Source organism: Astyanax mexicanus, chromosome 12 (genome assembly GCF_023375975.1).
Source record: "Astyanax mexicanus isolate ESR-SI-001 chromosome 12, AstMex3_surface, whole genome shotgun sequence".
In the NCBI taxonomy this organism is placed as follows: domain Eukaryota; kingdom Metazoa; phylum Chordata; class Actinopteri; order Characiformes; family Acestrorhamphidae; genus Astyanax; species Astyanax mexicanus.
The window spans coordinates 9,701,591-9,723,636 of record NC_064419.1 but is presented as its reverse complement, the minus strand read 5'-3'; the positions used below and the strand labels follow the sequence as shown (position 1 = coordinate 9,723,636).

The 22,046-nt window shown below is 38.2% G+C and overlaps 3 protein-coding genes across 6 annotated transcripts in view; 1 reads left to right on the top strand and 2 right to left on the bottom strand.

Moving 5' to 3' along the window:
- The window catches only part of kif5aa (kinesin family member 5A, a), a 53,545-nt gene extending 50,352 nt beyond the window's left edge, over window positions 1-3,193 (top strand). For both annotated transcript variants that reach the window (XM_049485781.1, XM_049485780.1), the window contains exon 30: window positions 1,567-3,193. The gene's annotated coding sequence lies outside the window, so the exon portion shown is untranslated. The remainder of the gene's footprint in view (window positions 1-1,566) is intronic.
- A 1,281-nt stretch (window positions 3,194-4,474) lies between these two features.
- LOC125806090 (zinc finger protein 665-like) lies at window positions 4,475-7,685 on the bottom strand. Of its 2 annotated transcripts, none has more exons than XM_049485789.1 (2): window positions 7,636-7,685; window positions 4,475-6,057 (listed from the first exon to the last, which is right to left on the bottom strand). In XM_049485789.1, the coding sequence occupies exon 2, from the start codon at window positions 5,946-5,948 to the stop codon at window positions 4,947-4,949; it is 1,002 nt and encodes a 333-aa protein (XP_049341746.1). In that variant the 5' UTR covers window positions 5,949-6,057; window positions 7,636-7,685; the 3' UTR covers window positions 4,475-4,946. The 2 variants fall into 2 exon arrangements, with proteins under 2 accessions (XP_049341746.1, XP_049341745.1); XM_049485788.1 differs by lacking the exon at window positions 7,636-7,685 and adding an exon at window positions 6,492-6,673.
- Window positions 7,686-9,182: 1,497 nt separating this feature from the next.
- Window positions 9,183-22,046, bottom strand: part of si:dkey-21p1.3 (collagen alpha-1(I) chain) — a 51,280-nt gene continuing 38,416 nt past the window's right edge. For both annotated transcript variants that reach the window (XM_049485773.1, XM_049485772.1), the window contains exons 41-66: window positions 21,449-21,556; window positions 20,756-20,809; window positions 20,549-20,656; window positions 20,396-20,449; window positions 20,268-20,321; window positions 20,117-20,170; window positions 19,432-19,485; window positions 19,249-19,356; window positions 19,083-19,136; window positions 18,337-18,390; window positions 17,452-17,505; window positions 17,039-17,092; window positions 16,627-16,680; window positions 16,495-16,548; window positions 16,354-16,407; window positions 16,196-16,249; window positions 16,053-16,106; window positions 14,245-14,298; window positions 14,139-14,156; window positions 13,189-13,251; window positions 13,008-13,088; window positions 12,578-12,731; window positions 11,746-11,852; window positions 11,489-11,560; window positions 10,739-10,948; window positions 9,183-10,168 (exon numbers count right to left, since the gene is read on the bottom strand). In XM_049485773.1, coding sequence (XP_049341730.1) covers window positions 10,034-10,168; window positions 10,739-10,948; window positions 11,489-11,560; window positions 11,746-11,852; window positions 12,578-12,731; window positions 13,008-13,088; window positions 13,189-13,251; window positions 14,139-14,156; window positions 14,245-14,298; window positions 16,053-16,106; window positions 16,196-16,249; window positions 16,354-16,407; window positions 16,495-16,548; window positions 16,627-16,680; window positions 17,039-17,092; window positions 17,452-17,505; window positions 18,337-18,390; window positions 19,083-19,136; window positions 19,249-19,356; window positions 19,432-19,485; window positions 20,117-20,170; window positions 20,268-20,321; window positions 20,396-20,449; window positions 20,549-20,656; window positions 20,756-20,809; window positions 21,449-21,556 — 1,974 coding nt within the window. In that variant the 3' untranslated portion in view covers window positions 9,183-10,033. The remainder of the gene's footprint in view (window positions 10,169-10,738; window positions 10,949-11,488; window positions 11,561-11,745; window positions 11,853-12,577; window positions 12,732-13,007; window positions 13,089-13,188; window positions 13,252-14,138; window positions 14,157-14,244; window positions 14,299-16,052; window positions 16,107-16,195; window positions 16,250-16,353; window positions 16,408-16,494; window positions 16,549-16,626; window positions 16,681-17,038; window positions 17,093-17,451; window positions 17,506-18,336; window positions 18,391-19,082; window positions 19,137-19,248; window positions 19,357-19,431; window positions 19,486-20,116; window positions 20,171-20,267; window positions 20,322-20,395; window positions 20,450-20,548; window positions 20,657-20,755; window positions 20,810-21,448; window positions 21,557-22,046) is intronic.

The window sequence follows — 22,046 nt, the reverse complement described above, 5'->3', positions numbered from 1 at the left end:
CCTTTACAGATTTTTATTATGTATTATTTATGTATTTATTTAAATCAGTAGGAGATAGTGTTAAATGATAAACAGCTTTTCAAGACTATGATAAAAAATGTATTATTTATGTATTTATTTAAATCAGTAGGATATAGTGTTAAATGATAAACAGCTTTTCAAGACTATGATAAAAAAAGAAATGTATTTTTTATGTATTTATTTAAATCAGTAGGATATAGTGTTAAATGATAAACAGCTTTTCAAGACTATGATAAAAAAAGAAATGTATTTTTTATGTATTTATTTAAATCAGTAGGAGATAGTATTAAATGATAAACAGCTTTTCAAGACTATGATAAAAAAAGAAATGTATTATTTATGTATTTATTTAAATCAGTAGGAGATAGTATTAAATGATAAACAGCTTTTCAAGACTATGATGAAAATAAATGTATTTTTTATGTATTTATTTAAATCAGTAGGATATAGTGTTAAATGATAAACAGCTTTTCAAGACTATGATGAAAAGAAATGTATTTTTTATGTATTTATTTAAATCAGTAGAATATAGTGTTAAATGATAAACAGCTTTTCAAGACTATGATGAAAAGAAATGTATTTTTTATGTATTTATTTAAATCAGTAGAATATAGCGTTAAATGATAAACAGCTTTTCAAGACTATGATGAAAAGAAATGTATTATTTATGTATTTATTTAAATCAGTAGGAGATAGTGTTAAATGATAAACAGCTTTTCAAGACTATGATGAAAATAAATGTATTATTTATGTATTTATTTAAATCAGTAGGAGATAGTGTTAAATGATAAACAGCTTTTCAAGACTATGATAAAAAAATGTATTATTTATGTATTTATTTAAATCAGTAGGAGATAGTGTTAAATGATAAACAGCTTTTCAAGACTATGATAAAAAAATAAATGTATTTTTATGTATTTATTTAAATCAGTAGGAGATAGTGTTAAATGATAAACAGCTTTTCAAGACTATGATGAAAAGAAATGTATTTTTTATGTATTTATTTAAATCAGTAGGAGATAGTGTTAAATGATAAACAGCTTTTCAAGACTATGATAAAAAAAGAAATGTATTATTTATGTATTTATTTAAATCAGTAGGAGATAGTGTTAAATGATAAACAGCTTTTCAAGACTATGATAAAAAAAAATGTATTATTTATGTATTTATTTAAATCAGTAGGAGATAGTGTTAAATGATAAACAGCTTTTCAAGACTTTGATGAAAAGAAAACTGTGTTTTTTGCTTTGCTTGTATAGAATTTTTCCTGATAAAACCCAGATTATACAAACCTGAAACACATTCAAAACACAGGTGTAGTCTGTAATATATAATCCTATACATGGCTAAGCCTAAACAATAAATCTGGAAGAAAACATATATACATTTAATATAAGGTGTACAACATACAATAATAATACATTTACAAATGTCTGTTGTCAGCTTATTTGTCAGTTGTATTTGATCTTGCTTATCTTGTCTAGTCTAATCGTTTCCTGTTCTTTTTGTACATCCCTTCCTCTTTTCTTCTTTCTTTCACTGCAGATTCCGATATTCTGCATGCTGTCCGCTTCCTTCGCCGACTCAGAGCTTGCAGAACTCCACTTCCCAGACTTCCTTGCTCTGTCCTGTCTTATACTGTATATTATTACTCAGTGGTTCCTCTCCATGTCACCTGCCTACTGTTTCCAGCCTTCTCTTCTCTCTCTCTTATAGTCCTGTCTTGTAGATTTCACTGCACTTCTGCATGTCTGTTCTGTATAGTTTAAAAGAAACAGCATAATTTATATATTTAGACACACATATACATATACTTTTTTGGAGCTGATATGCTGAAGCTGCATTAGTACATGAATAAATAAAAAAAAATAGGAAATGTGCATTTTTAACATGTACTAAAGCCTTTGGTGAATCTGAACCAGAAACGTAAAACAGCTGCAGCCACTGGAGAATCTTCTAGACTCCTCCCCTGTAGTAGTCTTTTGCTGAGCCTTAAAAATAGCCACTGTCCACACCCACCACCATCATGCAGATCTGTGTGTGTGTGTGTGTGTGTGTGCGCGCTCGTTTGCACGCCTCTATATTACTGAATCATATGAAGCTGCAGGCGTGCATGTGTTGCTGTGCACATTTTGATACACACGCTGTATCCATGTACTGACTACCTCCAGATACTCTAACATCATTGTGAAAATGCTATTAAAAAAGCCATCTAGTTACGTTCAGTCATATCAGGATTAATATGGAAAAAAAAAAATCATGCATCGTAATAATATTATATCTGGCATCCGCAGCAAGAGCTATCAGCTTATCTCAATGGACTGAAGTTGGGTTTTATTGTTAAACCCAGTCTGGTTATCTTGGGTATCTTGATGAATCACTTTGGATGAATCTCTGGACGGGTCGAATCGCTTTCTCCAGTGATATCCTGATCAGCCAATCAGGATAGGAGAAAAGGAAAAGAACGATTGGAAGTGTGAAAAAAAAGTGTGTTACGCTGAGTGAGTTTTGCTCTTCAGCACGTTTAAACGCAAGGTCTGCTAACCTCGTGTGTGCTGCATGCATGAAGCGTAAGAATAGAGAATGGAGTGTTGGGTTAACGTCTGCTGACTATGTTGTTTTGTTGTTGGTTCTGTAAACCAAAAGTGGGTTCTTGGAGATTCTCAAGACATTTAGAGACGTGTGTCTGTTATGCCTGTCGTCTTCCAGTCCATTACTCCACCCCCTCCCTCTCGCTCCTGAATATCAGTTTGGTCTGTGTGTATACTGTCTCACTTATATTATATCATATTTTATCAGAAGATAGACATGAGCGATTGAGGAAAGTTGATTTTACTGCTCTTAAAAAGATAGTTATATATATATACGTAACGACACAGTATGAGTATGTTACAGTTAGTGCTAGTTATCCGAGTAGAAGCTGAACTAAGAACTGCTGTTCTTACCTACATTCCTTCTGTAACCGTCCACTTCTGCAGAGCTGCCCCTCCTCCTTATTGGTGAGTGAAAGATTTGGAGAGACTTGGGACGTGAGAGAGTCTGTCTACACAACTGCTGAAGTATGTTAGCCATGTTTTATGTTCTGCTCCAGGCGTGTACATTGATGTAGTTTATGTAGTTTGTTGGTTACCAATTGCAAGGGGTATATGTTCATTAAAGACAATTGTAACAATTTCTTGGTGTGTTTGTGTTTGTGTGTGTGTGAGAGAGAGATTCTCGATACCAAAATGATATAATATTTAGAAGAAAAAAAAACACAACAATAAAATTGTCAAAACATAAAGTCATTTATGCAAGGCATGTCATACTTTCAGTCTAACTGCCGTTTCAGATTTCAGCATCATCTCTCAAAAGTGAAGCCACCACAGGTTGGGCGCCCCCTGCTGTTCGGTTGCACACAGCAAGACGATTGGCTAGCTTATCCCTGCCGCTTAAACAGTTGGATTAGCAGTCGCTAGTAAATCTTAGTAAAGCTTCAGAGTGTATCTTAACGGGTTCCCGTCTTCATTAGCGATATAAGGAAACACAAGTCGCGGATAAGAGAGGATGTATTTTATCTTGGCTGTTGCTATTCTATGCATGCTGCTGCTCTCGCGCCGATGCTCTCTCGCTGCTGGCTTGCGTGTGCATGGCGCTCAACCGAGTCAAATAAATACTTGCGAATTGATTCATTTGTTCCGAGTACTAGGTTTATCCTAATTTTGCAAATCCTAAATTTTGTTTTCTTTTGAAGTTGCGCATATTAATTTGACTCCTTTGAAGCTAATAATTGGGTTGTATACAGAATTGAAAGCAATGAACGCTAAAGAACTGAATCACTTGTGTCAACATAGTATTGAAAAAGCATTGAACGTTTGGTGCATCGCGCAACTCTAACCCACACTAGGCAACTGGTGCCATGCCCTTGGCCGCTTGAAAAAAGTGGGCCAGAGCATGGTTCACTTGGAGTCAAGCGCGGTGTGCGCAGCAATGTGAGCATTATGCCCAAGCATGGAACAAGATAATGTCGGTAATGCAACATTTCTTTAAACAAACACTGCGGTGTGGTGCTAAATTTAGGACCCCCACCAAGAAAAGCACCCCCTCTCTGGAGCCTGTTTGGGGGATTACTGATAGCCGGTGTTCTGTCGAGTTTTCCTACCAGTTGATGTGTGCCTCTTTACACTGCGCATGCTCCAACCAACATTCTTTAATATATTTTCATGATGATTCAATTAGTTTTTACTGGGAGCATTAAACAACATGCTTGCTTGTAAAAAAAAAAATATACACTGTAAATAGCAGTTAAAAATAATAATAAACTATAAAACGTCCAATCACGTATATGACCTTAACTTTTTAAACTTTACCTGATACAGTGATTTAGCCTATCCACATATCCTACCTAGAACTTCTTAAAAGGTTTCTAACATGATGCGTTTTTTTTTTTTTTTTTTAACCAAAAAAAAACAAAAAAAAACTACTAGGGTAGCACGGTTTGACAAGGTAGCACAACTTGACAGAACACTGGCACCAACGTACACAGACACATCATTCTCACCTATAGCACAGTTGAACCTGAGAGGGTGCTGCAGAGGCAAAAATTTAAATGAACCAAAATAATCGTTTATAAAAAAAAAAATAGCAGGACTGGTATGTCTTATTCTAATTCAAAAGAACACATCTATTTCAGCTAATAATTAACAAAATATGGTTTAGAGTTTAATTACTCTTTATTGAATGGGGATTGTGGATTAGGGTGGTGATTTTTTTTTTTACACAAATAAAAAAACATGCTACCAATTGTATATAATAGCAGTCATCTAATCGAGTAATACTTTAACAGGGTCAATATCAATAAAACATGCATGTTTTAGTCTGCAGCATAATGTGCTACAATTTCACACATACACTTTTTTAACAATACGTTTACGTTTACTTTACGTTTAGGTGTGTGTGTGACTGAGTAGGTGTGTTTGGAGATTACTCTGTCGAGTAAAACTCTTCCCGCACTCTGAACATGGATAGGGTTTCTCGCCGGTGTGAACGTGCTGGTGCTGTTGAAGATGACTCTGCTGATTAAACTGTTTTCCACAGTCTGAGCACTGGTAAGGTTTCTCTCCAGTGTGAATGCGCTGATGTCGCTGGAGATTAGTCCACAAATTAAAACTCTTCCCGCACTCTGTGCACTGATGCGGTTTCGCGCCGGTGTGAATGCGCTGGTGTCGCCAAAGAATACTCTGCGTAGGAAAGCCCCGCCCACATTCTGAGCACTTGTGAGGCTTGTCTCCGGTGTGACTGAGCAGGTGGTGCTGGAGGTGAGCCTCTCGAGTGAAACTCTTCCCACACTCTGAGCAGTAATACGGTTTCTCTCCAGTGTGAATGCGCCGGTGTGTTTGGAGAGTAGTCTGAACACTAAAACTCTGTCCACACTCGGAGCACTGATGCGGTTTCTCTCCAGTGTGAACTCGTTGGTGTATTTGGAGGTGAGTCTGCTGATTAAAACTCTTCCCGCACTCTAAACAGCAATACGGTTTCTCTCCAGTGTGAATGCGCTGGTGTCGTTGAAGATGACTCTGTTGATTAAAACTCCTCCCACAGTCTGAACAGTGATACAGCTTCACTCCGGCGTGAATGCGCTGGTGCGTTTTGAGGACACTCTGTTGAGTGAAGCTCCTCCCACAGTCAGAGCAGTGATAGGGTCTGTCTCCGGTGTGACTCTGCAGGTGTCGCTGGAGATGACCCTTTTGAGTAAAGTTCTTCCCACATTCAGAACATTGATAGGGTTTCACTCCAGTGTGAATGCGCTGGTGTGTTCTGAGAGCACTATCCAGAGTAAAGCTCCTCCCACAATCAGAGCAGTGGTGAGGTTTTCTTTCCCTGCCTGTTTTTACACCCGAAGGACTAGAGTCTGTTTCCTGAGTACTGAAGATTCCTCTGGATTCCATGTTTCTGTACTGAAACTCCTCCTACAGCATCTTTGTGGATGTAATCATAAAAGATCAATTCGAGCTCAGGTGTAGCCTGGAAGCAGGAGCGACATAATGTAGTTCAGATCTGGAAAAAAAAAAGAAATCACATTTATAAACGGTTAACAAAGATAAAGCAAAATAACAAATACATCACTGTCATAATTGAAGTCCCCTGCTGGTCTACATGACTTTTAAGCATGTTTTAAGCATAAATTCATTTTATTTCATTACAAATGTGCAAAATGTGAGGTTTGTATCTTTTTTAAAATGGTAAAAAAATGATGTTGTTTCGGAGTATGTTAGCACTGATGCTAACTGTTTTCTGAGCTGAACTAATTTTAAATTTTTTGATAACAGATTTATAGATAGAGTAAATCTTCAGATAGAGTAAAGTCTTGCTGTCTGATATACTAGTGCATCTCAAAAATAAGAATGTCATTAAATGAGAACTCTGGTGTAAACAGCTGACTTTGGGTGTAGTAAAACATGATAAAAAATGTACTTTGTTGTATAGCCCACCTCTGCTCTCTTACAGCTTTCTGAGATTCAGTAATTTTGTGCTTTTGGCCCAGCACTCTTTACAATAGCCGCTTCGCTTGTTAAATTTCTACAGTGTTATCCAGGCTCAAAGTAGCTCCACATCTCCTTGGTAGAATCCGGAGAGCCCTAAAATTTTAAACTAGAGGTTAAAAACTTTAAAACTGCACAAAAAACGTATTTAAAACCATTGTTTACAACCCGTTGAGTTAGCTACAGCTCCTATAGCTACAGACATATATACAGGGGCTGGACAATGAAACTGAAATACCTGTCATTTTAGTGTGGGCGTCTTCATGGCTGAATTGGAGCAGCCTGGTGGCCAATCTTCATTAACTGCACATTGCACCAGTAAGAGCAGAGTGTGAAGATTCAATTAGCAGGGTAAGAGATCAGTTTTGCTCAAAATATTGCAATGCACACAACATTATGGCTGACATACCAGAGTTCAAAAGAGGACAAATTGTTGGTGCACGTCTTGCTGGCGCATCCGTGACCAAGACAGCAAGTCTTTGTGATGTACCAAGAGCCACGGTATCCAGGGTAATGTCAGCATACCACCAAGAAGGACCAACCACATCCAACAGGATTAACTGTGGATGCTGTAAGAGGAAGCTGTCTGAAAGTGATGTTCGGGTGCTAACCCGGATTGTATCAGAAAAACATAAAACCACGGCTGATTAAATCACGGCAGAATTCAATGTGCACCTCAACTCTCCTGTTTCCACAAGAACTGTCCGTCGGGACAATAAATTACTGTGCCCCCTTGAAGAACCGAGGTGTGCTATTCATTCTTTATCATGTTTTACTACAGGCAAATTCAATTTTATAACAGAGTTCTCCTTGGTATAACAGACTACACAATTCTCTCCCATCCTGTTTCAAAAACTGAATACCGTCAGCTCATAAAAAGGTAAATTAAAAACATTCCACTGTACAAAAAAAAATCTCACCAGTATAAACCCCTTATCTCTGTATCAGATTCTCTGGAAAAAAAAAAAAACGGTTCCAGCGGCTCCTCCTCCTCTAATCTAGAACTAGAACCCAGTGTGAGCTGTGTTCTACTATCTAGAACCTTTATGAATATATATTAAGGGAATCTCAACGATAGAACATCAACTCTTACCTTTAAACACCATCTCTCTCACTCTCTCTCTCGCTCGCTCTCTCTCTCTCTCTCTCTCTCACTCTCTCGCTCGCTCTCTCTCGCTCTCCCCCGTTACAGCCCCGCCCCCTCACACCACAGCGGCCCCACAGCTCCAGCCAGCTCTCACCACTCTCAGTCTGTAGCGCCGCCCCGCGGGGAGGAGTGAAAATACACACACAGTGAGACGCTGTGAGCGTGGGGGTCTGACCCATACGTTGTCATCGTGGCCGCCATATTGGGTGAGTCAACCCCGCGCCCCCGGTGCATTTATTAGTACTGCGGAAGGTGTTACACCTATAATAACCACAACTCTACCAATTTTACACGCGGTTTGGTTCGTTACAAACAGCAGAGATGTATTAATAATACAGGACGCTGTCACACATTACAAATATGTGCTTTTATCCTGAAATACTTTGTATTATGCTTTTTAACACAGACAGACATATGGTATAGCATACTAAAAAAATATAAATGATTATTTTATATTTATATGTACATATGTGTGTAAATTAATTCATTTATACACTTATTTATATGCCATACTTTATGTCTGTTTTTGTTAAAGAGCATAATACAAAGTATTACTACATCTCTGCCATTTTTAACAAAAATTGGTAAGAGTTGTAATTATTATAGGTGTATTAAACACCTTTCACCGTCGCCTCTATGTATGTGTGTCTATGGTCTGACCGCCCCCTAATTAATACTGAAACTCCCAAAAGAGTAAAAAAAACAATAGTATGAGGGGAATCAAAAAACATGGATTTACCATTTTACCTGTAATGTTAAATATTATAATAGATTTTACAGTATCCATTTCTGGGGGAAAAAACGTGTAATATGATTTCACACACCCCTAAACTGCATCAAAATCTTGTCAGAAATATTGTTTATTCAGCTTATTAGCAATTAGTTTTAAAAATGTTTAAAACGTAAACGTCTAGTATGATTCACGGTTCTAATGGGATAAAAACATCACTCACCGAATGCGTGTCTGATTTGCTTCATTCTCTTGAAGTGCAAAATTTTGGGCAAAATAAACCTTTCGTTTTTTAACTGCTGGAGAACTAAACTGAAACTCCAGTAAAATGCTGCACTTCAGTAGAGTTCAGCAGAGACTTTACTGCTCCTTACAACCTGACTGGTAGAATTAATTCATAAGACGAACTGGTTTAAAAGGCACACTGACAGTTTTTGGGAAAAATAAAGGGTTTTAACTACGCCGTATAGAGCAAAAAATATGGTATCAGGCATTATTATGGTTGCGCATTGCATATTATTTATTATGGTCATTTCTTTCAAAATGCTTCTACTTTAGAGATATCGACACATTTCCAGCTCAAAACTGTGCAGTCTGATGGGGTGCTTTGGACACCCTAGCAACACCTTAGCAACCACCTAGCAACACCAAAACCACCTAGCAACAGCATACCATGACCTCGTTCAGGAAATGTACCATTCTAGGAAATATATAAGGCCTTTAACCCCCACCACTGGTTTAATTAAGATACAATTAAAGAAACCTTTTTATTATTTCATTTATTGGGTGATTTTTTAACATCACGGCTGACAGGATCAAGGAAAATTGTTGAATTTTATTCAGAACTAATACATCCCAGACTTTACATCAGTAGCAAAGCACTGATTTTAAAACACATATACAACAACATATACATCTTAATACACACACAACACATAAAAATAACATCCATATACATTTAGAAACATCATTATCATGCTGACAGAGAAACTCAGGTTCACCACTTTCTGTACAGCATTAAACAACCATAATAAATACAGAAACATTTCAGCCCAGGAGACATTCAGAGCTGTTTAAAATATTTAAAATAAATGTTGGAGTTTTCAAATGTGAAAGCTTTACAATACAATAGACTAGACTACACAACACTACTGAAGAATAGAATAGAATAGAATAGAATAGAGTAAGAAAGTGCTGTTGGTCTGTAAAGCTATTAATATGTTGGAAGAACTCTGTGAACTTCAGACCCAGTATGGATTAGTTCGGTTCCACCAGCAGATCACCTAATTCCATCTAACAAGGCACTGGTTAAATAAACAGGACTGGAGGGGAACTGGGGCTTCTGGATTTTTTCAGGAGACAACAATCCCAAAAATACTGTCCAGTTTTTATTGTAATGTTTAATTAAATAACCTGTACTGTTCAGATGAACAGCTTTCCAGACAATGTTCCAGTCAGATGCAGTTATTCCAGTTAACCAGTGAGTGAAACTGGTCTACTGGTGAATAGTAGCAGATCTCATCTCATTCTAGTGTGACGAGAACCGGTGAAGAGCCACAAACACGCATAATTCTGTCCATGAAGTGCTGAGTCTCGATATGAGGGAGCAGAAGGCTATAAAAAGCACAGGGGTCCAAGCACCGCTCTGAAGTCCCGCCCCCGGCGCCTGTCCCCGCCCTCCACACGGAAATCTCGAATCGGCAGCAGCTCCATTTCAGAATATTGCTTTATCTTCACCCGCACACGTACCTGTCAATCAAACAGTCAACAAAAGTCAGAAGTACAGCTGCATACGAGGATTCATGTTACCCTTTATATTCTGTTTAAGACCAAGAAATTATTACCAGAATGCAGAAAGCACAGAATCAGAAATGTCATTAGGATCATTAAGCGATTAGGTCAAGGTGATTAGGTCATTAGATGAATAGGTCATTAAGGTCATTACGTGATTATTTTATGAGATAATTAGGTCATAAGGTCACAGAAGAGGCATGAGTGAGTATGATGAGTATGATGAGCGCTGGGGTTTATGGGTAGGTAGTGAATCAGGGATACTTAATGAATCACATTAGTTAGTTAGTCAGTTAGTTAATTTGTAGTTACTTAGTTAAGTAGTTAGTTAATCTGGGTTAGTGAATCAGGGTTAGTTAGTGAATCAGTGTTAGTTAGTGAATCAGGGTTAGTTAGTAAATGTGTTAGTGAATCAGGGTTAGTTAGTGAATCAGGGTTAGTTAGTGAATCAGGGTTAGTTAGTGAATCTGGGTTGGTTAGTAAGTACATGTTGATTTACTGCAGATTTTTGAGTAATTTGATTATTACCTCACAGTCAGATCTTGATACTTTAACATGTGCAGATCTGATCTCATTGGCTGAATCCCCCAGCAAGTAAACCATGTTGGGTGTGTTCTTCCTCTGACTGGTTGTCAGATTGGCACTGGTTGGAAAGGAAATGGTGATCTGCTGGTAGGCGGAGTTGCTGTTTAGACGCAGAAATCTCAGCTGGACGACATCAAGCCCTGGGTATTCCACCTGGACACACCAAATCACAGTTAAAGGGTACAACAGCATACACTCATAACAAGTTTTTTGTAATAGCACTTTTAACATTAAATTATTAGTCATTTATTTAGGACCTAAACATAAAAATCACACACAAGTAAAAGTAATCAGATCAAACACTGATTGAGGATTGATGGCCTAATTGCCTTTAGTCCTGCTGAATTTGAAACTATTATTGACCTTTACATTTAAGTGATGTTTTTCACTATATATATATATATATATATATATATATATATATATATATATATATATATATATTTATTTTTTTTACTATTTTATTTATATGGTGCCAGATTATCAGTGATCCACACTAAGAAGCTCCTGTACAATAGTGAACCCTCTCAGTGTCTGCTCTGCAAAATGGTGCTAAAGATACAGAAACACTAATTTACTAAAATTGCTAAAATAACTTTGCAAACTTGAGTTTGACAGTATAAATAAAACATTGGGAGAACAGGATTAGTTTTTAGGGCTGGAGATCAGATTTCAGTGTGAAGATGTTCTTACCTTGACTCCGTTCTGTATTTCACTGAACCATTTGCTGTTGGTTGATCTGGTAGCCGGCCATTCTCCCTCAATCTGCAACAATCGGGTCAGATTTTCACATGAAATAATAATGCGTTTATAATTTTTGGGTGTGAAATGTGTCAATCAGCTTATTGGACCCACGACAGGAGTGATATGGCAGTGATGTGTCAGGTAGACATCTCTAGTGGTGTGTGATAATTGTTCTGGGCAGAGATGTCCGTATCTGTCTATATTACCTGTGATTGGACAGGTGAGATGCAGGTTAGACCTCCAGCAGTGAAGTTACAGAATACGCTCAGGGCATCAAACGGACAGCCCTGATTCGGATCCACGTAATAAAGCCCTGCAAAGAACACAGAAGTGGAAGACAGAAATTAAAGGACATTGTTACCATGTAACAATTAACAATTAAAGAACATCAAGTGTCAACCAATGTACTCTTCAAAGAAAAACAAGATAAACAATAGTATAGAACCATAGTATAAAATATTCATAATCTTAGAAAATATGAAACTAATAAAACAATGAAATAAAAAATGACCAAGAAGTGAAAATTGAGGAGGTTTGATATGTAGCCTAATGGTGTGAGAACTGCAGGCTGACCTCCCACATCCTCAACCTCTGCAGCAATGCTGGCAGCACTCATGCATCTATGTTTTTACGATCTAAGCCAACCTCTGGATAAGACGCTGAACATGTGGACTCAACTTTTTTTTTATTCCAGCAAGGCCTGTTTTGAGCAGAACTTATCATGGAAACCCATAGTATTAGCTCGACCACTGTGCTGTAGATCAGTTTCTGGGTGTAAGCAATATTCTTACATCTTTGTGGAGAGCAACAATTGTGTTTATCACATCCGCAGAAAGTTCTTTGCCATGAAGTGCCATGCTGTACATCCATTGACCATAAACACACATTGGGCACAATTGGGCACATGTTCACTGTATATATATATATATATATATATATATATATATATATATATATATATATATATATATATATATATATATATATATATATAATGAGTTCTAAGTAGAAGTGAAAGTGTGGACCATTCAGACTCACCATCAGTCAAGCCTGGAAGAACAAGGCCTAACTCTCGGCAGGTGGAGGCAGAACTGGTTCTGCTGCCCCAAGAGCCGTCGGGCGCCAATGGACTTTCTTCATCAGACTGAAAATTTCTAGTCCTCGCTGTTCTCAGAGGCTGGAGCTTAGTTTTCTGAGGAAGAACAAGATACAAGAGACGCTTCAGAAGAAAAGGCTGAAAGTATTTTAGTAAATCTCAGCTTATAAATGAATTTGTACACGAGAATGGGAAAACATTTACGTTAAGTGGTGGTTCTTTGTATCTCATTTCTCGTACAAACATGGATCTTCATAAAAATAAAAATGGTTCTTCATGACATCGCTAATAGAATCTTTTATAGCATTTTTATTTGTAGGATTGCAGAGAGAGGAACCTGATATAAATAAACTGAACTTAACCCAGACTCACAAGCTTTGGCCCTCGTCTCCGGGTTGGTGGAGGTGGAGCTTTTTGTCTCAGGTTCTTTGGACCGGGAACACCGGGCTTCCCCTTAAGAGAAAGTAATGGTAAGAAAGATCATATCAGTGGAGCATCAGTGATATTTAATATTTAATATCTAACATAAGTTCTAGATATTGGACCTGCATACCGGTTCCCCTTTCTGTCCTCGCTTCCCCTTTGGCCCTGGCAATCCTCCAATTCCCTTCATTCCCTGTTTGTGGAATTAAAATGTCAGAAACCCAAACTTTTTTAGAAATAATTTTAGATTTTTTAGATGTTAAACTGTTGAACTGTTCCTAACTGTCGATCAATTCTGCACACTGGCTTAAATGATTTAAGATTCTCATAATTCTTTTAAAACCATTTCTTGTTAGAACGACTTGTATGCTTGGGGTTATGGTCTTGCTGCATGATCCCACTTTACCTGAGGTTCAGTTCATGGACAGATGCCCTGACATTTTCCTTTAGAGTTCCCTAATACAATTCCGAATTCATTGTTCAATCAATTAGTACAAGTATATATATATATATATATATTTTTTTGTGTGTGTGTGTGTGTGTGTAACTCTGTTGTCTTTATCTCTATATCTATTTCTTGCTTTAGGAAAATTAACAATTTCTACACACTCATCATACAAAATAAATACAATCATTAAAAAAAGAATCTAATGTGTTCAATGATGTCCAAACATTTTGATATTATAATCATATTTACAGTACCGGTGCATGTTTGATGCATGTTAGAAAACAGAAATAGAAAATGTTTTTCTTTATTCTGTGATGTCTATAATGAAAAGTGTTTTATGGTATTTATGAGCTCAAAATTCATATAGAGATGAGGAAGGTACGTTAAACATCCTTTCAGTATAAAATGCATCATTGTTTTAACTTCTTGTTAATTTCAAAACTCTGTAAATATCACCTCCATGGCTAAAGGAAGAATTTTAATGTATTAAAAAAGAATTCACAAAAAAAATTATTACAAACTGCGTATGTCCTCAGTACTAAATCACTGTCATTTCTACTCAGCTGATCCACCAGATTATCAGATTGAGAAAATAAATGGAAATTCCTCCTGGCCAGAAGAAACTCACTAACCTTCTTTCCGGAGAGACCCTGCGGAAAAAAAGAACATACCAAAACTTTAGATCAGATTCACTTCCACCGAAAGCAGTGAAAACACTGATCTTTACAAGTGACTCACCGGAACACCGGGGAATCCAGTCCGGCCTGGGGGACCACGGGGGCCCACGTCCCCCTAAAACAACCAATAAACAACAATTAACCAATACACAACAACAAATAAATACCAATTAACCAATAAACACCAACCAATATACAACAACCAATAAACACCAATCACCAATAAACAACAACCGATATAAAACAACCAATAAACACCAATCAACCAATACATAACAACCAATAATCACCAATCAACCAATAAACAACAACCGATATACAACAACCATTATACGCCAATCACCAAAAAACACCAATCAACCAATACACAACAACCAATAAACCCCAATCACCAATAAACACCAATCTACCAATAAGCACTAATCAACCAATAAACACCAATCTACCAATAACCACCAATAAACCAATAACCACCTATCAACCAATAACCACCTATCAACAATACACAACAACCAATAAACACCAATCACCAATAAACACCAATCAACAATACAGAACAACCAATAAACACCAATCAACCAATACACAACAATCAACTAATACACAGCAACCAATAAACACCAATCACCAATAAACACCAAAAACAAACACCAATCAGCCAATAAACACCAAAGAAACAAACACCAATCAAACAATAAACACCAATCAGTCAATAAACAACAATCTACCAATAAGCACCAATCAACCAATAAACACCAATCAGTCAATAAACAACAATCTACCAATAAGCACCAATAAACCAATAAACACCAATCACCAATAAACACCAATCAACAATACATAACAACCAACAAACACCAATCAACCAATACACAACAATCAACTAATACACAGCAACCAATAAACACCAAAAAACAAACACCAATCAGCCAATAAACACCAAATAACAAACACCAATCAAACAATAAACACCAATCAGTCAATAAACAACAATCTACCAATAAGCATCAATAAACCAATAAACACCAATCAACAATACATAACAACCAATAAACACCAATCAACCAATACACAACAATCAACTAATACACAGCAACCAATAAACGCCAATCACCAATAAACACCAAAAACAAACACCAATCAGCCAATAAACACCAAAGAAACAAACACCAATCAAACAATAAACACCAATCAGTCAATAAACAACAATCTACCAATAAGCACCAATCAACCAATAAACACCAATCAGTCAATAAACAACAATCTACCAATAAGCACCAATAAACCAATAAACACCAATCACCAATAAACACCAATCAACAATACATAACAACCAACAAACACCAATCAACCAATACACAACAATCAACTAATACACAGCAACCAATAAACACCAAAAAACAAACACCAATCAGCCAATAAACACCAAATAACAAACACCAATCAAACAATAAACACCAATCAGTCAATAAACAACAATCTACCAATAAGCATCAATAAACCAATAAACACCAATCAACAATACATAACAACCAATAAACACCAATCAACCAATACACAACAATCAACTAATACACAGCAACCAATAAACGCCAAAAAACAAACACCAATCAGCCAATAAACACCAAAGAAACAAACACCAATCAAACAATAAACACCAATCAGTCAATAAACAACAATCTACCAACAAGCACCAATCAACCAAAAAACACCAATCAACCAATAAACACAAATCTACCAATAAACACAAATCTACCAATAAACACCAATCTACCAATAAACATCAATTTACCAATAAACACCAATCAGCAATGCTGAATTTTTTTGAAAACACAATAACTGATATTGAAGCAGTAGTAGAGTTGGTACCTGAGCACCTCTTCGTCCTGGTGGGCCCACAGGTCCAGGAACGCCTGGTTTTCCCTTTAAAAAAAAACAACAGTCAAAAAACAAAGTCAGAGGAGAACAATACACAATCTGTTCTCTGATTCTGGATCTGAAGTTAAAAATACCTTCTGTCCCTGTTCTCCAGCCGGCCCCTGTGAGCCTCGAACACCTGGAAGTCCCTGATTTGAGAGATTTGAGTCATTCAAGTTCAATCATTAATTTAAACATTTGATACTAGATTTAATATATATATATATATATAATCTGAAGGAAGCAGATGTACATTTTGTCCTGGAGAACCGGCACTTCCTTTCCCTCCTCGTATTCCAGGAATTCCCTGCATTAAAACAACACACTGAAGATTATGTCTGATATAAAAGGATTACATTTAATCCAGCAGATTTAGTTTTAATCAGGTATGAACCTCAGGTCCGAGTGGTCCCGGCGGGCCAGGATTTCCCATGTGACCAGAGGAACCCTGTAGAGATGTTCACACTCAAATAAATATCAGTAAAGAAATAATCAGAACTGTTCTGGTGCTGAACGCTGACCGTACCTTTAGACCAGCCAATCCCAGCATGCCCTGTGTCCCTGGAGCTCCAGCCAGACCCTGTGTGTTATATAGAGTTTATATAGAACACTTAACAACAGACATAAAATGTCACAAAATACTTAATAAACATTAATAAACATAAGTCGAATAGTTAAATAATGTCTTCATTAATTATTAACTCACTCTTTAACAATAAGTATTATTATTAAATATGATAAATTTAAATATTTCATTACAACTAAATAATGCTGTAAATATTAATCAACTGAGGCATTGGTTAAACATTTAATAATGTCTTAACTACTGTCAATTAATAATAATTTAAGACCTTTCACATGGTACATTTCTATACATTTAACATTCTTTAATGCTTAAAATATTTGCATAAAAGTGTGTAAAACATTCACCCACTCACTGGACTGCCTGGTGGTCCTGCTCTGCCAGCGGCCCCTCTGTGCCCCTGATCACCCTGCCAAACAAAATCATAATCATAATCAACTTAATCATAATTCCTATATAACTGTTAAATCTCCCAAGACCCAAACCCTTGCATGGCATGCATTTTTATTTTTCTTTGCTATTTGGGCTTATTGGCACCAGATTAGTGTAAAAACAAAGAATGATCTTTTTACATGATGTAGTTTCTGAGAAAAATGATGTCCACATATGAGGACTTTAGTTTTAGCTGATGGTCATAAGTTATCTTTACAGACAGTAATCAATTATTTAGGCTGAAACTGATCTATTTTTAACAGAGATATTGGAGAAAAATAAAACTGATAAATAACCAAACATATCAAGAAGTTTACTATCCGCATGTGAACTCACAGGGTATCCTTCATTCCCAATAACTCCAAGCAGACCGTCTGTCCCTCTGACACCCTGCAGTGAAGCAGCATAAAAAAAAAAATTACATATTAGAAAGAAATATATAGAAATAAATAATATAACCCGCAGGACAGAAGATAGTGATAGTGATATGTATAGTGGGCAGTGCATAATGTATAGATTACAGTGTGTATTGTACAGGGGTTGGACAATGAAACTGAAACACCTGGTTTTAGACCAAAATAATTTATTGTCCCGACAGACAGTTCTGGTGGAAACAGGAGAGTTGAGGTGCATATTGAATTCTGCAGTGATTTGGGCAGCCGTGGTTTTATGATTTTTAGATACAATCCGGTTCAGCACCCGAACATCCCTTTCAGACAGCTTCCTCTTACAGCGTCCACAGTTAATCCTGTTGGATGTGATTGGTCCTTCTTGGTGTTATGCTGACATTACCCTGGATACCGTGGCTCTTGATACACCACAAAGACTTGCTGTCTTGGTCACAGATGCGCCAGCAAGACGTGCACCAAAAATTTGTCCTCGTTAAACTCTGGTATGTCACCCATAATGTTGTGTGCATTGCAATATTGTGAGCAAAACTGTGCTCTTACCCTGCTAATTGAACCTTCACACTCTGCTCTTACTGGTGCAATGTGCAATTAATGAAGATTGAACACCAGGCTGTGCCAATTTAGCCATGAAACCTCCCACACTAAAATTACAGGTGTTGCAGTTTCATTATCCAACCCCTGTATAGTGGGCAGTGTGTAATGTATAGAATACAGTGTATACTGTATAGCGGGCAGTATGTAATGTATAGTGGACAGTTATGTAATGTATAATCAGCAGTGTGTGTAGTGTAGTGGATTATTGTCCTCTTACTGGTTTTCCTGGTTTTCCTGGAGCACCCTGTTTGCCTTTTGGACCTCGAGCTCCCTCCAAAACAAAAGTCATGATAATATTTGACAGTTCACTTAAATCATTCACTCTGATTAAAACAATCTATAAACAATAGATCGACTTAAAAAGCTGTGAAAAAGCAAAATGGAACATTCTTTTTTGTTATTTTAATGGATACCAGTGACTTTCTCTCACAGCAGCATAGTGGTTTAACTGGACCATACTAGCTTTTTTTTTTACCTTAACAGCAAACAGAGCTGAGCTCCTGTACTCTAATATGATGGAAATATGTCCAACAAATGGTCCAACAACAAAATGTTTGTAAACCCAGGGTCAGAAATAACCTGATCTCTCTCTTTGTTTAATACTGGGTTCGAATCCTGGGCATGCAGCTTGCCATCAGCCTTGAGAGAGCACAATTAGCCATGCTCTCTCTTGATGGGTAGATGTAGCTCTTTCAGCTTATCACTCCTAGGGTCGATGTCGATCAGTACAAGGTGTCTGTGAGCTGATGTATTGGAGGCATGTATATATATATATATATATATCCTGAAGCAGGATGAGAGATGCTTGGAAGAATAGGCGGACCTAAACAAATGGGTAGGATGAGTCTGACTCCGCCTCTGGTCTCTCCTGCACAGACCCACTTTGCAGATTTTACAACATGGCAGACATTTTTTGGCTTCTTATTTTATAATGAGGAAATAAAAAAATGCTTTTAAACTCACCATTTTTCCAGCAACACCCTTGCTGCCATTTTTCCCTGGAGTACCCTTCTTCCCCTTATTGAAAAACATAAAACATAAAAACCCCGTAAAAAAAAAAAAAATTACATTTAATAACATTTTGATGATTTTTTTGCATCTTACTAAGCAAACACAATTGGTCGCTCACCTTTGACCCTGGTTGACCCTGTATCCCTTTATCCCCTGGGGGTCCAGCAACTCCTCGTCTGCCTTTTCCTCCAGTAGTACCCTTAGATCCTGGCGGCCCCACTGATCCCTACAGAATCAAATAGAAGTGAGTTGTGGTCACCTGACTTAGGGGCCTTAGGCTTAAGCCAGAAAAAGATCTTACCGCTCCTCCTCTTCCTCCAGTCTCTCCTTTCTTTCCTCTTTGACCTGCAAAGCCCTGGAAACAAAGCAAAACATTAGAACGGAAAGCATTGTGTAATTACAGGGGTTGGACAATGAAACTGCAACACCTGTAATTTTAGTGTGGGAGGTTTCATGGCTAAATTGGAGCAGCCTGGTGGCCAATCTTCATTAATTGCACATTGCACCAGTAAGAGCAGAGTGTGAAGGTTCAGTTAGCAGAGTAAGAGCACAGTTTTGCTTAAACTATTGCAATGCACACAACATTATGGGTGACATACCAGAGTTCAAAAGAGGACAAATTGTTGGTGCACATCTTGCTGGCGCATCTGTGACCAAGACAGCAAGTCTTTGTGATGCATCAAAACCACGGTATCCAGGGTAATGTCAGCTTACCACCAAGAAGGACCAACCATATCCAACAGGATTAACTGTGGACGCTGTAAGAGGAAGCTGTCTGAAAGGGATGTTCGGGTGCTAACCCGGATTGTATCCAAAAAACATAAAACCACGGCTGATCAAATCACGGCAGAATTCAATGTGCACCACAACTCTCCTGTTTCCACCAGAACTGTCCGTCGGGACAGTAAATTATTGTGGTCTAAGACCATTTTTTCTGTTTCATTGTCCAACCCCTGTTACTGTACACAGATTTGTACCAATCTTACTTTTGGTCTGTTCTCGCCACGTGGTCCAGGATCTCCTCGCTCTCCAGAATCTCCCTGTTAGAACCAGTTTGGTTAGAACCAGTTAACTAGTGTATCTGGAACTGGAACACCAATGATAACTCAGAGCTTCATTATAAGACATAAAACTGACCTTTGGCCCCTGATGTCCACTTTGACCCACTAAACCCCTGCCTCCTGGTAAACCCTGCAGTATCAGAGATCAGGATTAGTGATGTGAATCTGTGAAAGTTCTGAAACCTGAAGAATCTAAAGACTTACTGGCAGCCCAGTTGGACCTGCTGGACCCGGACGCCCCATAATCCCCGGCTCTCCCTGAAAACGAAAAGTGAACAGTACACAGTATGTAATGTATAGGGAAAGTTACTTGTAGTGGAGAGTGTGTGATGTATAGTAAACAATGTGTTCACTTACTGTGAGTCCACTTTCACCTTTGGGACCTTTTCCTCCTGCTGCCCCCATGTCGCCTCCTGGGCCGTATATTCCTGCCAAACCTGAGCGCCCCCTGGTGCCTGGTTGACCCTGCACACACACACATACACACACACACACATTCACACAGACACACACATTATTGGGGGTCTTTATTAGTATTAATGTAAGTGTAAATGTTTAACCCACCTTTTCTCCAGCGGGTCCAGGATGTCCTTTCTGTCCAGGAGATCCACTTTGTCCCTAAACCACAAAAAAACATCATTACCTTAAACCTTAATCCTCTCAAATGTCTGTCCTCCTGTAAACGCTTATTGTCCTCTCTCACACACTGTCCTCTCTAACCAACTGTCCACTCTCACCTTTTTTCCTCTCTCACCAACTGTCCTCTCTCCCCCACTGTCCCTTCTCACCCACAGTCCCCTCTCGCCCACAGTCCCCTCTCGTCTCCCCCACTGTCCCCTCTCGTTCATTGTCCTCTCTCCCCCACTTTCCCCTCTCGCCCACTGTCCTCTCTCCCCCACTGTCCCCTCTCGTCCACTGTCCCCTCTCCCCCACTCTCCCCTCTCGTCCACTGTCCCCTCTTACCCACTCTCCCCTCTCGTCCACTGCCCTCTCTCCCCCACTCTCCCCTCTCGTCCACTGTCCCCTCTCACCCACTGTCCCCTCTCGCCCACTGTCACTCTTTTGTGTACCGTTTTTTTCTCACGTACTGTCCTCTCTCACCTACTGTCCTCTTTTACCTACTGTCTCTTAGTAGCCATTGTCCTCTCATCCACTGTCCTCTCTCACCCACTGTCCTCTCTCACCCACTGTCCTCCTACACCTACTGCCCCTCTTATACCCCCGCATTGTCCTCTGTCACTTTTTGTCCTCTCTCACCTCTCGTCCAGTAGAACCTTTTACACCTGGTGTTCCTATGGGACCTGCAGCTCCACTGACTCCTTTAGGTCCAGAAAAACCTGGCGGTCCAGGACTCCCCCTACCCCCCTACAGAACAGTGTTAAGAAACAAGAACACAAGCTAAACTCATCTGAATAAAAGTGTGATTAATAAGTAATATCATATAGTGGATGAAATGAATGCTGGCAACCATGCTCCCCAATGCTCTTTCAAGTATTAAATAAATACTCAAAGGAAAGGTCGCCCTGGTTGGCAAGACTACACACAATAGAGAAAAAAATTACCTGCATGTTTTAACATTTTGTGTTTGTAAATTTACTTCTCATGAGTGCAAATGTGAAATTTGCGAGCGAAAAAAGTGAATAATGTTTAGCTTAATTTTTCTCCATCTTGTTTTTTTTTCTCTCAAATTCACAGTTGTTCTCGCATGCTATGCAAATCGTCTGAGGCTGCTCTTTTTGCTCAAATGAAGCTTTTACACTCAATTGTAGATAGGGGTGGTATTGACAGTTTGGGGGCGGGGTCAGGGTCACCTCCCTCAGCGAATGCTATTGTCTGATATCTCCAGGGTTTGTGA

Bases quoted from the DNA above. Each gene is read 5' to 3' on its own strand.
- LOC125806090 (XM_049485789.1), bottom strand. From the start codon at position 5,948: ATGGAATCCAGAGGAATCTTCAGTACTCAGGAAACAGACTCTAGTCCT.